We start from the raw sequence: 14448 nt of genomic DNA, 5'->3' as shown, positions 1-14448 counted from the left end.
AAAATGAGAATTTTTAAGACCTGCTCGTAAATGTCAGAATCTCAAAAAACCTGCGATTAAAGTTTTAATTACTATAGCTAGTAAAACATCATATCATAAGTGAACTCTTATTTGTGGGAGTTCAGATTGTTATACTAGTGAGGAATGAAAACTTACTTTTCTGAAGGCTACTAAAAATAGTTCTTTCTAAAGAAATTCTAGCACCATGTACTAGTATGCTTAATAAACAAATTTTCATTTGATATGTTATTTTTAGCCATTCTAAATGAAATAGCTGTTGGCACGCAGCACTAAGAGCTTGTAATTTATCATACAGTGAGCTGAAGTGGGCCTGTTACATACTGGAAACAAGATACCATACCTGGGTAGCTTACTGAAGTCATTGCAGTAAAACAAAATGTGAATCACAAATAGAGGAAGTGAAGCTGGGTGTGTGGGTACAGTTACAACAGAAATGATTCTGTAGTCATAGATCAAATTGTAAATAGCATTTTTTCAGACTAAAAATAGTCTTCTGCCATTTGTCCACTGCTGAAATAAGAGTTTGGGAGAAGTAGGTGTGGGATTATTTTTTTAAAAATATTTTCTTTGCAGCCTTTGTAGCTGTCTTCTTCAATGCCTATAGATTGAACTTTTTTTATACTTGGAATTCATTACCTTCATTACTGTTCCTTTATGCTTAGGCTTAAATCAATTAGGCAGTTCTCCTACTCATTTGCTGTCATCCCAGAAGTGAGGGAAAACTTGCTCTCTTGGGCTGTATTTTTTCTTGTGGAACGTAAAGCAATTATGTTTCTTTGTCTTTGTCTGTTATAGACACTATATTTTCCTTGAAAGTATTTCTCCCCAGAGAGACTAAAGAAAAAAATTTGGCTTATTTCTTCTCCTTTGAGTTCTAGTAAAAAATGTCATGGTAGTGATTCTGTGGGACTATTTGAGTTCTAATATATAATTAGATACTCTACACTTTGCCTCCGTGAGTTTGTAATGTTCAAGAGAAGTCAATCAAGATAATCTTTATTGATAATAATCTCCCATATATTTACAGCTTTGTTATAGTAATAACGGCTTTTTATTCTAGAACTCTTTCATTAATTTTGAAGCCACCATTAATAACCTTTTCTCACCTGGATTTTGATAAGAGGGAAAATATGCTCAAATCCTCTGTGGAGCCAAGCTGAGTTACATTTTAGCTTTCTCAATTTTTTTCATATGAGCAGGTGATGTGTGCCTCCTGAAGTCTGATTTGGCTTCTATTTTTTCAGTTAGAATTATTGGTATGTGAATCGATGGCATGTGTCACAAAGCCATGTAAGTCAATTATTTGATCAAACTAAGATTTTCTGTTGTAGAACAGCAGTTAAAACACTCAAAATCAGGTGAGATTAGTATATTTGAGAATCAGCAGAAGGTGAAAAAGATTATGGGACCCAAGTGAAATAGTAATTTATTGTTATTGCAACAGTGCATTGATTAGTTCCAATTCCCATTCTAGATATGCATGAAAAGGATGGGAAATATGTCCTATGGGGCTGGGTATTGGAGCAGTTGCCTTCCAGGACTGCTGGCAGTTTCTGTGAACACCCAGACTGTGAAGTTCAGGATTTCTACCAGCCACTTGGAGGTCTGAGGGAATGGTGTGGTAGGACACAGTTCTCTGTAGGACCAGCCGGGTCTGTGTATGCATCATATCTTGGCATGGTTGCCCCTCTTCATGAACTGCAGATTAAGGCAGAAATTACAGTGTCATTTCCTAGTCCTCTTTCTTCATCTCCTCCTCTGTGGGAACAGCAATATATTGTTATTTTAAAATATTTCCACAGTTATTCATTTGTATGGTAACTCGTAAGAGTCCTGGTAAATTGTGGATGCAGGTTCCCCACATGGAAGGGAGGATGTACTGTGCAGGCTGCAGAGCAGAGGGGCATGTTCACAGTCTAAATGAGCAGAGCTAGTTTAGGTCCTACAATTAATCAGTGTGTGGCAGTATGTTCCTCCCTAGGGAATAATTTACCCTATTTCTTGCCAGGATAAAATAGCCTGCATGCATGTTGCATGCCTTCCTGATGTTGCAGCTAGAAAAATGGGAATAGTGATACGGATGGGTGCAATGTAACCACAAGATTTGGGTGTGTACAGGATCTTTCAAGAGCCTGAAAGCTGTAGTAACATACTTTAAAGTTGGCTTATGGCTTGTGATTGATCAGCAGTTTTGCTTATCAGGATTAATTAAATTATTGTATTAGGTAAGAAATAATATAGCTTTTAAGAAATAATCACTCTCCAAACTCCTAATTCACCCACACCTTATCTCCTGTTATCGGCAGCCATTCTTGCTAGAAGGACTTTACAGTGGCAACACTAGTAAAAATAGTAGTTTTGAAATAGTAGTTTGAAATGTTTCTTTCCAAGCTTAGGTTTTGGTAACTGTGATGCCGTGTCACATAATCCACTTTATCAGCAGCTCAAACTTCAAGGAATCTTAAGGAGCTGTCAATTATCTGAAGTAATTCTCAATAATTTACAACTGAGTAATTTTTAAGGCATGATAGCCCATTCTTCTTTGGACACCTTAAAAACTTTTTTTTCTTTCTTTCACATAAGCTTTACATGACCCATGTTACCTTTTGAAGAGGAAATAACTCTACATTACTGTGCATTAGAATCAGTATGTATTGTTAATTATGTTGCTTCTTTGGTATAACAGCATGATTAACTTCGACTTGGTTTTCTGATTCATGGATGAGTTTAACTTTGTGTGACTGTTGTTTAAAGCCCTTTTGGTATAACTTGTATTTCAAAGATATTGCCAATTTAGTGGCAAATAAGATCACAGTAAAATCAGATCAGTATTTTCTATGTATCTTAAATTCGGCTGGAGAAACTACAGATGCCTGGGCAGAAAAACAGACATCACCAGATATGTTGTTTTATAGAAGCTTGATAGTGCAGGACCCTTGACCTGCTTGAAGCTCCTCAAGTCAGAGAAACACACTAAACATACCTGGTGTTATTATGTAGCATCTGATTGTGTATGTGCCTTCCTGGAGACAGTGATTTTTCTGAAGTGTTAGTTGGAGTTTGCCAGTTTCTCTTCATGTTTCAGTTTGTTGGAATACATATCACTGTATGAAAAGTGCTTCTTTCTTGTTTGCTTGTTTGGGGTAATGTTGTCAGTACATTTTGGTGGTCGCTTTGATGATTTTTTTTTCCATCCAGCTTTCATAATTCAATCATTACACATTTTCTGTGGGTTTTTGAGCATTCATAGTGCACATATCCTATTTCATGGTCAGGTGGAGCATGAGTTTGATGAGGATTTGAGAGCCAAGTCTCTCTGCCATTATCTTTGTTTCAAAGGACGTAGAAAGTTCTCATCTCTGCCTTCTTCTGTCTTCCCCCCTCCATTTTTCACTCCTTGTGCTCCTTAGCTGTTACAGGGCTCATTTTCTTGAGCCATACATGTAATGTGTTGAATTGACAGCAAGACACTGCACTGAAATAGAAAACACCCATTTTCCAGTGCCATGCTGAGGAAAGGAGAGGTGGAGACAGCTTCAGGTCATTTACCTGGTAAATCCCTGCCTAGTCTCTTCTGGCAGAGTCACTGATAACCCCCTGAGTGGATGCTGCTATGAGCACCATCCACTGATGTCTCCCTGGAAAATGCATATCCTAGGCAGCAGATGCCAGAAGGGAAGAGAAAGCATGAACTATCCTAGGCTTCATTTTTTTAAAAAAGAAATAAATTTAGGTATTTGTTTAAAACAAGCTAAGCAAGTAAATGTTACATTGTTCTCAAATCTTTTTTATTACTTAATCTATAAAGAGTTGAAAGCAGCTGTTACAGATTAATGGTTGTTCACTCATGATGAATGGTTTACCTCACATGGGAAGGCAGAAAAGTCTCACTGTCACACCTGTAAAAGTAACATGCAGACTTTTTTATTTTTATCTGCTTTTATCTTTCCTCTCCTCCTGGGGAACTTGAGAGAAATAAAATGGGCTGTCAGTATTTTTTTTTTTTTAATATGAGTAATAATACTCTTTATTTTATTTTCTTTGCCTAGGGCATTTATGTACGGGATGCACCTTTGAAGGACATAAAAGTGTTCAATGCCCGACGATTTGTAGCTCTTTTTAGTGTGGTGAATGCCACGAAGCGGGACGCTGGCAACTATCGCTGCATGATCCGGACGGAAGGAGGAGTTGGTGTATCCAACTATGCAGAACTGATAGTCAAAGGTACTTCACCATAGAAATCAGTGTTTGCATGCTCCCTGTATGGAATCAGGGCTTGCAGTTGCTAATGCAGCAAGAATGTCACCCATAGCCTGTTATATTTGATAAGAGGTTCAGTAAATAGATTTTATTTATGTAAATCTTAAGAGTCTAGCCAGATGTAACAAGGGAGTGGTAGAAGAAACCAGGGCTAATTAACTAGCTACTTGTTGATTGCTGTTTTAAATATTTTCCAAAAATGCACTGTTTAGACCTATACATCTTTACAAGCTTTTATTTAAAGTATGAACATAATAATGGCTACTTGTCTCCTTTGCAGAGGTTGCATTATAAAAATACACTTACTTCAAAATATGCAATATTTACATTTCAGTGAACACATAAAACACACATATTTCAGTATATGGAGGGATGTTTTTAAAAACTGTGAGGAACACTGAGATGTAAGTAGAATAGGGAATAGTCTGTCACCAGTAGAAGAGGATGCAAGAAAGCCATAATGAAGAATAAACCATTTTCCAAAAGCAAGAATAGCGTTTTAGTGAATGGGTTGTAGAGAAAATGAAGAGAAACAGACAAAAGAAGGATGTTGGGAAAAACCAGAGTATGAAGATAACAAGACAAAACAAATTGTAGCTTGAAAACCTAAGAGCTATTTGAATGGACAGATAAAAAAAGAAACAGAGTGGGTGAGATGAGAATATAATTTTACGGTGTGGTGGAAAAAATGAGGTTATTTCAGTCCAAGCATGAAAAGAAAAAGTAAATGGCCAAAATTTAAAGTAGATGGCCAAAAATAGATACATATGAAAGTCAGCAAAGAAAAGAAGCGTGGACTATAACCCCAGTAGGAATGATGAAGCATCTTTCAGACCTAACACCAGTGAAAACAAAGAGGAATGAGCACTGACTGAAGGAGGTAGAGGGAGAAGTTACTGTGTCAGTGGGGAGAGGTGCAGTAAGCCAAAGGAGTTCATTTCTTCTCAGTCTCTTAGATTCAGGGTGTTTTAATTTGTTAGTGCTTCTTTTGAGGTGCAATAGATGAAATTATGAAGCATATCATTAAAGCATTTGTGCTTACCCAGATTCTTTCAGAAAATTCGCACTGGGCACTGTGAGCAAGTGGATAGCCTTAGGGTGTAATCCCATTAACTGCTTGTAGAGTGGCAAAGTAATTATGGTAATCCCCATTGCCTGTGTTGGAGCTTTTATGAGACCACCTGCAGGTCATTCCTTCCTGACCTAAAAAGACCCATTTTAAGCATTGTGCTGTAAAACATTAGATGACTGTACTGAACAGCAGCATTAGGGGCTAATGAATAAGTACCTTTCTTATTGATGACATATCATTAAGAAATGGTATTTCCTATTTTTTAGCAGGTGTTCTGCAATATCAGTTAACAGACTTCAAAGATAACAGGTTGATTTCAGTGCAGCTATATACTTTTTAATCCATTACTATCTGTAAATCATGAAGAATGTACATATGCCCACACTGCATGTAATGTTTAGTATACTTGTGAATTGCTGATGGCTTAATAATGGTATATGTAAAAACAGTGGTGTAATTACTTCCCCCTCTTTGCTACAAACAATGAATTTAATTCTCTTCTCATTAACACTTGTGTAACTAAACTGCCTTAAGAAGAATTTCCTTGGAATTAGATGCCTAGAATGACAGGAGAGTCAAACAGAGCATCCTAAGTTGAAGAAAATCAGTTCTTCACATTTGTCATGGTCTGTTTCATCTGGTTAACTGAACCTGTAACTCAAGTTGCAAAAAGTTCTGCTCTGGAATAGGGCTTTTTTCAAAATATATTTGCTTTTAAGTCGAGATGTTTGCACAGTAGAGTGGGTTAGAACTTTGTACAACAATCATTCCACTTCACTGTAGACAAAGTTTCACTAAATAGGAGCTTACTCTAAGTAGATTCCAATTACGTGTGTAAAGATCTTTAAGGTTTGTAGTACTGTTGTGGCATGATGTTGTATGGTATTGGAGGTGAGGTACCAGAACCTTTGAAAAGAGCAGAAGGGTTGCTAGTTTCAGGTGCTGCAAATCAAACCTGCAATCACAAAGGAATAGGAATGACATCTTGAAAATGAAAGACATGTAAGAAACTGCCAGGTGTTCTTACTCTCATTTTTTTGTCTTCTTTTTTCACCTGAGTGAGCATGTTACACCAAGGTTTCAGCAGTATGGAGGGGGGGAAGGGAATTGCAATTAAAGAGCTGTCTGTTCTGTTATTAAATAATAGTAAACACGAATATTGTCTAGTTAATGAGAAAAAGCTTGTCAGTGAACAATTAGTCTGGCCTCAAAAAGCGGGGAGGAAAGAAAGGGTTTTATTTCAAAACTTGTTTGTGGTAACTTACATGCCTTTCAGAGGATGGTGTAATAAAGTATTGATTGTTCTATTTAAATAAATCCTGAAGGGGAGGTTTTCAATTTACCTGAGTGTTTGTTCTGATAAGAAAGGCTGAAAAGACAAGTGCCTTGTCATTGTATGTGCTCAAACGGCACAGTATCCTCATCTAAGTTTGTCAGAGAATTGGATTGAAATGTCACTTCATCTAATGGGAGGCATGAAATTGGCCTTATCAGATAACCCACTTATTGTAAAAAATATCAGCTCGTATCTAATAGATGACATAAGAGTAATCAAACATTGAGCAAAAGGAAAATAGTCGGGTGGAATTGATTAAATGCGTTTGGTGAAGTAAATTAGAGTTCTACTTACAGTCCCTAGGTTGAAGTTTTCTAATAGTGGGCAGATCCAACACAGATTAGATTTAGGAGAACAGAATGAGCCTGTCTAGCAGACATCAGATTATTACAGAGTTCAGACTGCTTATTGAGTTCAAACAAGGTAAACCTAGGTGTCAAATTGGTTAAAAGGAGTTTGGCTAGGTTTTTAAGCAAGGGCAAAGAAAGGTAGCCATCTGTAATGCTGGCAGCTTAAATGTCTGCATTTTCCAAATTTTTTAACACTGGGAACAGAAACCTCTTCAGGACCTCTAGGGCAAAGATTTTATTCTGGAGGGCAAAGTCATTTTGACATCAAGACATAGTAAGAAAATATCAATGTTTACTTTCCTGTGATATCAATTATTCTCATGCATTAAATATACATAGATACTTGGCATCTGTTTCTTGCTCTCTCCAGCTAACCTTTCATGCTGGAGCCATCACTATCCGTACCCTGTTTTTTACCAACAGTGCTGGCATTAGGACTTATTTTTATTGTTGCCCAACAATTCCTATAATGAAGTCCAGTTTCATAATGCTCATTTTCTGGCAAACTGACTAGAGACTTGTATTTTTCAGTGTGCGTGTGTGCATCAGCCTGGAGTTGTTGAGAAAACCTCCAAACAGAAGAGCTGATACAGTTCCTCCATCTTAGTGAACTTGCCATAGGAAAGTGCTGAAGGCTCTGGACTTGGAAGCAGTAATATTTTTTCAGAAGGGTACTAGTTATATCAAAAATGCTATTTTTCTCTTCCTGTGAAAATGTGTTCTCAAATACAGTTAGTTAACAAACTGCTGAATAAAACCCATCAAGACCCTGGGACTTGGTTGAGTTCATCTTTCACATTCCCCCAAAATTCTAAATACAGTGTACCAAATTTAATTGCAAGTGCAGATCTGAGCTCCTCTGGGGCAGGCTGGATCCAGGCACAGGGATCAAGACCTATGAGCTTACCATTTGTGTGCCTTTAGTATACAGTCCTCCATCTTGCTGAATCCTTGTATTTTGAGAGTAAAATGGTGATGGGTTAGCAATGTGGATAGTGAGGAGTGCAAGAACAAGAAGCTGCATATCCAGATGAGGGGACATCATTGCTCTCTGCAGCTGCCTGACAGGAGGTCGTAGCCAGGTGGGGGTCAGCCTCTTCTCCCAGGCAACAAGGAACAGGACAAAACCTCATGGACTCTAGCTTTGCCAGGGAGATGTGGGTTGGGCATCAAGAAGAATTTTTTCCTTGAAAGGATGGTTAAGCATTGGAACTGGCTGCCCAGGGAGGTAATGGGATCCCCGTCCCTGAAAACATTCACTTGGTGCCATGGTTTAGTTGGCATCCTGGTGTTTGGTCAAAGGTTGAATTGCATTATCTTGGAGGTGTTTTCCAACATGATTCTGTGATTTTGTAGAGGGGGAAAAAGAGGAGAAAGTAAACATATACACATTCATGTATTTCCAAAAAGTTAGGAAGTAGATTTTGTTATTTTTCAAGATAGTGCTTCTGAGCCGCGGAGAAGAAATGTCTATTTTTGTCGTCTTTAACTCACTTAAATCTTAGAGATTTACATTATCTCCAGTGGCATCTCAGTGTGATGCCTTCCCCTCCCAATTAAAATTTGAAAAGAACTGCAGAGTAAAAGATGCTAAGATGTTGTAGAAAATGTTTGGAAAATCTGTGTACTTTAAGAACAAAGAAGTTTAAACGAAGGAGTTGGAGTTTCAAGTGTGTTTTCAATTAATAAAACAGAATAAATAGTTTACATTCATGTATGGCTATATTTGTTTTTTTTATCTGTGCAAGAGAAGGGCTGCTCCTTATCATAAAGTCTGTCTTTTTCTCATATTTAATATAAATGATCTATTTATGTAGAGTGACCTGAGAGCACCTGCTTAAAGCTTTCTGTCCCCTACAGACCTCTGTCTTTGTAGGTAGCCACTATTGCCTTTCCCTAAGGGATTTTGCCCATTGTCATTTGTCAGAGAATTCAAGAGGAGATTTGAGGTCTAAAAAGGCATAAAATTTGAAATATTAATCCACTTACCTTCTTTTTTTTTCAGTTAATATTCCATTTTAAAACTTATGTTTAAAAGGGCTTCACAGTACTGAATAAATTTGTCTACTTGCTTCAGGAGGAGCTCTGCAAGGAAGAACTCTTTAAGCTAAGTCATTGTACTAAATAGCTACTGCTACAAACTTGTTTCTTCTGTCAGTTGAAAATTCCTCCTTGAACATACGCAGCACTGAACTATCAAGTCTATTGTACTGTTTCATAAAGGTATTAATTTGCATGTTATTTAATTGAGACTACCTCAGTGGCTGCCAGTAAAACTGCATTTAGTGAAGGACAGTTGTACTGCAGTGTGGTACTTACCTAAGTGATTAAAACTCCTCAGCATCCTAAAAATATTAAATCATTCTGTAAAAAGAAAAATGAAAATAATAAGGCAGAAAAATACATTTCAGACTTCAGTCTCAAAATCAGTTAATTATATTTGGATATACAGTGTTTGTATTAGAGGATCTGCTTAATTGAGCCTAATGTTTTTAACCAGTCACTTAATATGAGCATCATATTTGTAATGAAAGGTTGATTTCAGGTAGCCTCAATCTCTGGTAAGAAGGTAACTTTTAGTATTAAACCATATTAATAGTATGAAATTGCAGTATATGCAGGCTTTGCTGAAATAATGTAACTTGAATTAACCTTTTCATTGTGGTTCCTGCCAAATGAAAAACATGCCCTGAGGTATGAAAACACAACAAAATAGTTTCAAGTACTTGTAATATTTGGAATGAATTGGTGTAACCACTAACCTTAGTGACCTAACTCCTGAGTTTGCATTTTGAATGGCACTTCAACAGCCCTTAGTAGCATTTGAAACTTGAAAGTAATTAACTGTTCTTTCAGCATGGCTAAGTAAATGCCTTAGGATCCTCTATAAAAGTTCCATTTCACGTCTTGGTTCACAAAACAGCATAATGATTTAAAATGATAAATCATTTTGAGGAAAGTCAGAACTGCTTCCAGACATACTATCACTGTATGAAGCCATAGTTTATATACTTGAAGAAGAATAGTTTCAATAAAACTACAGTATGTTTCTAATTTAGCAATTACATCAGTTTGCCATATATTGCTGTTGACATAAAACAATGCTTTCACTGCTGATTTGAATATCTAAACAATATTCTTTGTGTCCTGGGATCTGCCACAATATTTTTATAGCTATTATTATGTCTATTCCAATTAGTAATGCTTAATAGATATCTTTGGAGATGTTCTGGTTTGCTGCCCTTTGTATTGTGTTCATGATAGTAATCACTTAGTTTTGTTAAGATGAAAACACACAGTGATGATGCCTGTGTTTGCTGGTTTGTAGTGTTGTATTTCAGCAATTGCTAACAGATTGCACAGATCGAAGCTTGCATACAAGTGTGCCCTGCTAATTAGAAACACTATCAATCTGAGGAACAGCTAATCTTCAATGTACTTAGTGCTCTGAGTTGCTCTTTCTATAAATGAAAAAAGGTAGAATACTGTAGGATAATTATGTGTTTGTTAAAATAGCAATTCTACTATTTTTCAGGAAGTACTGAATGTTTCCGGGAGATCCTTTCTCACTTCTGCTTCATTCTTTTATGTTCCTTGCTTTAACTGTGACTTTGAAGAGCATGACAAAATGATGAAATACATAAATTCAGCTTCTTGTCTGTTTGACTACATGTATTTCAACACAGAGGGAAATGGTTAGCAGAAGAGGCTAAATCTGAATCTAAAGCTTAGGGAAGACAGATGTCCTGTGTTCTTTGCATATTCTGTGTAGCCTTAAGAAGATGGCAGTGTTTGCTGATAGATATGTTAAGAATAGAATAGAATATTGGATCAAATAGTGCCTTATTACAGTGGCTTGATTTCATTCTACTTTACTATATTTAACCAACAGGAAGTCGAATTTTTGGCAGATATGATGCATGAAATAGCAGAGTAATTTAACCAGTAGGGAAGATAAGAACTTGTTATTTACCTTTAAAAAAAGATGATGTCTGCAAATTGTTTCTGCAGTCTAATTTAAAATAAGATGCCCATCACAGAGTAAATTAAAGTGAGTTTAAAACTTTGGTTGGTTTTGAAATATTCTGAATCCAAACTGTCGGGTTATCACTTGCATACTTGTTCTGTGATACAGAGCACCATTTCTATGTGGTAGTTAGTGAAAATAGCCATTACATGAAGTAGAAACAGACCTCTGGTAAAAACTCAAGAAATCCCCCAGCTTTCATTTAACCAAAGTATAGAACTTGAAAAATTACTGTATTTACTCTGCTTAGGCAGAAGTCTGAAAATATGAAGGCTGAGTAGTTGAGTACATGAAAAATAATTAATAAAAAATTCATTTTGTTTCTGTGCAGAAATTTCTGTTCTCGTTATGTGTAAGCCTAGGCTACAACATAAATGTTAGCTTGAAAACATTACTTTTGAGTAGGATTAATATTAATATCCAGAATGAAGTGTATTTGTATGAGAAAACCTGAGATTATCTTTCTTTTTAAATTGGGAGTTGCCATGGAATGTTGAATGAATAGAATTGCATTTGCACCTGATTCGAAGTTATGAAGATTAAACCAAAAACTTCAGGTTAAAATCTCCAACTGCATAAACAAAAGAACTCTGAATATTGCAGTTAATGAAAATAAGTCAGTTGTAGTGGTGATTTCTTCATATCCATGTTTTTATGCAGTCTTCAACTCTAATGTAATACAAAACCCTTCTTATTTGAATATTTTAGAAACAGAAAAAATGGAAGTGTAATCATAGCTTGTTATCATACCTTACTGTTTTTCAGAGCCACCAGTTCCCATTGCTCCACCTCAGCTGTCCTCAGTTGGTGCAACCTACCTCTGGATACAGCTGAATGCCAATTCCATCAATGGGGATGGACCTATTATCCAAAGAGAAGTCGAGTATCGAACTTCAAGTGGGAGCTGGTATGACATACAACCCGTGGACTCCACAAGCTATAAGATTGGGCACCTGGATCCTGATACAGAATATGAAATCAGTGTGTTACTTACAAGACCAGGTGAAGGAGGAACAGGATCTCCTGGCCCAGCTCTCAAAACAAGAACTAAATGTGCTGGTGAGTACTCCAAGGTGATAGGAAAGTTGTAAGCATCTTTCTAGGGCTGAAGACATAAGTTAATTCACTGGCAGATTTTACTGTTTTTCTTAAACCAGCAGGTTGCAGGAATTAATACTGAATGGTTTTAAGTATAATATATTAGCATTTTCCAGCTACAGTGACCTTGAAAACAACCTTCCGTGTCACTGTAGACTAGATGAAATAATGACTGTGCATGCTTTTTTTTTTCAATGTCAGTTGTATCAAACTTGTAGATAAAGTGAAAAGAGATCCTGGGTAACAGCAAAAGCATTCACTGTTGAGTCTCAATTAGCAGATGAGGTTTAGCAAAGGACTGCTTTCTTGAGTGACTGACAGCATGTCTCTTTACTAAATGAGATAGTGCAATTTTTGGTGCATTGTAGCAATCTTGGCCCCTGTTTTGGATGTTATAATTAATAGAGTTGACCTGTGATTGTAACAGCATACAAAATTCACCTATTATACAGAAACAATTGTAGAATAATTTTCAGTAAGACTGGCAGTAATATTAGTTTGGGATTTAGCTGCTCAGAAAATAATAGAGGATACTGTGACCTGGATTTTCTTTGGTCATTAGTATTTCCCCCCAATATTTTGAATCGTCTCTTTGCTGCTGTAAAGGTGGTGGAAGATAGGCAGGAGTGTGGCTAGAGGAAATGGGACTAACAAGGTTACAAGGTTAGCTCATTGTTCTTAGGCTTTTAAGGAATTAGTCTTACTTGCCTTTCTAACACAAAAAAATTATGTACTTCAACAGAAAAAATATGTTTCCATTGCATATACTTTTTTCTAAAGTCACTTGTCAGTGAGTAAATGTAATTTCAGTTGAATTGAATTGGTGTGATGTCAAACAAAAAATGAAATACAGTTGCTGTCAGAATCCCACTTGTATGTTCTGAAGATGCAAACTTATACAAGTATTAACTCTTTGATGTTATTTTTGGTATTTTTTCTTCCTCTCATTACTGGAAAGAAGTATTTAATGGAAAGTACCCAAAAGCAGAGCAGCAAAATTATAAAGTTAAGTACTTTGTATTTATAAGATAGGCTAAGATAACTTCAGTTTGTCAAAAGTGGAGCATAAAAATTAAGTATAGTTCCCTTCAGGAGGGTTTCGGGGTCACTGTGCTGTTCATAATAATGTGTCTGTCTAGACAAAGTAAGTACATATTTAATACACAGTTATTTCAGTTATTTTAAAATTAAACAGTTTTTCTAATAGTTTTTTCATCCGCTTGTATGATCAGCTAATGCAGTACTGGGTGCTGTGTAAGTGAGCCTGTCCTGTAGGGCTGTGTTGTGTTACCAACCCTGGGTTAGTCACAAATCCAAAATGCAGTGCCAGACAGGCTTCTGTGAAGGAAATTTAACTCCACCTCAGCCAGACTTAGTAGAGAGTGATATCCACAATTTTAGTTGTATTTAAGAATATCATATGCTCTCTGTTTTCTCAGTGGTACATACTGTTGAGTATTAAAACAGGCATTCAGTTTCATAAACCAGTGTGTACTGGTAGTGACTTGTAATACATCAGAATTATTTATGTTTTCATTAAGCTAAACAGTAACATTCTTAAATTAAAAGCAGAAAGTTAAATTACTCAAAATGTAAATTGAATGATGATATTAAATCTGTATCTACAAATTGTTTTGTTGTTTTTTTTTTTAATAGCAGAAGACCCTGCTTTGAAGGTGTAGTGGTTATTGGTTAACTGTTAGCAAGTGACATGCTAATAACTGGCCCAAGGGTTTAAAAAGAGATGCTGATAAACTAATGACGGTATAATTAAGCTGGGTAGGAGTAAAATAATGCTAGTCTCCAAAGCATACCATAGAATTAATAAAACAGGAGTCTTTAAGAGAAGAATCATTGCACCTTTTTAATTACTGTGATAATTGCATGCTGTTTGCCTGTTCCCTAGGGGAAGATAGTGAACCACTTGGAGACTTGAAGCAGTATGCTAGGCATTCAATAATCTTAATAGTTCTCCAAAGCATTTGAAATATGTTTTCATTTTAACAAAATGAGATTTCAGAGGCTTGTAATAGACAAGTCTTATCTGTAGCTTTACTAAATAAAAGCGTCTATAATTAGAATGCAAAGAAAAAAAATCTCTCCAGACTTGGTTGCATCACACTCACAGGAGCAATTGCCACTTCAGAAAGTGCTTTGTTTCCTTTTGATGAAATATAATGTAAGGGCTCTTTCAGTGTAATTCTCAGAAAGCCAAAGAATTACATTGAGGTCTGGATTAGATTTAACCTAGAATGTGGAGTTCAGGTTTGAAGGAGTTTAATGG

General features: G+C 36.3%; 1 protein-coding gene across 14 annotated transcripts in view; it reads left to right on the top strand.

Annotated features, from left to right (window-relative positions):
• The window catches only part of PTPRM (protein tyrosine phosphatase receptor type M), a 442640-nt gene that overhangs the window by 161301 nt on the left and 266891 nt on the right, over positions 1–14448 (top strand). For all 14 annotated transcript variants that reach the window (XM_085573754.1, XM_021525191.4, XM_077784280.2 and 11 more), the window contains 2 exons: positions 4071–4245; positions 11832–12125. In XM_085573754.1, the coding sequence (XP_085429880.1) occupies positions 4071–4245; positions 11832–12125 (469 nt within the window). The remainder of the gene's footprint in view (positions 1–4070; positions 4246–11831; positions 12126–14448) is intronic.

Source organism: Lonchura striata, chromosome 2 (genome assembly GCF_050655825.1).
Source record: "Lonchura striata isolate lonStrDom1 chromosome 2, ASM5065582v1, whole genome shotgun sequence".
Classification (NCBI taxonomy): domain Eukaryota; kingdom Metazoa; phylum Chordata; class Aves; order Passeriformes; family Estrildidae; genus Lonchura; species Lonchura striata.
The sequence above is the reverse complement of the archived record's forward strand: the minus strand, read 5'-3'. Positions and strand labels throughout refer to the sequence as shown.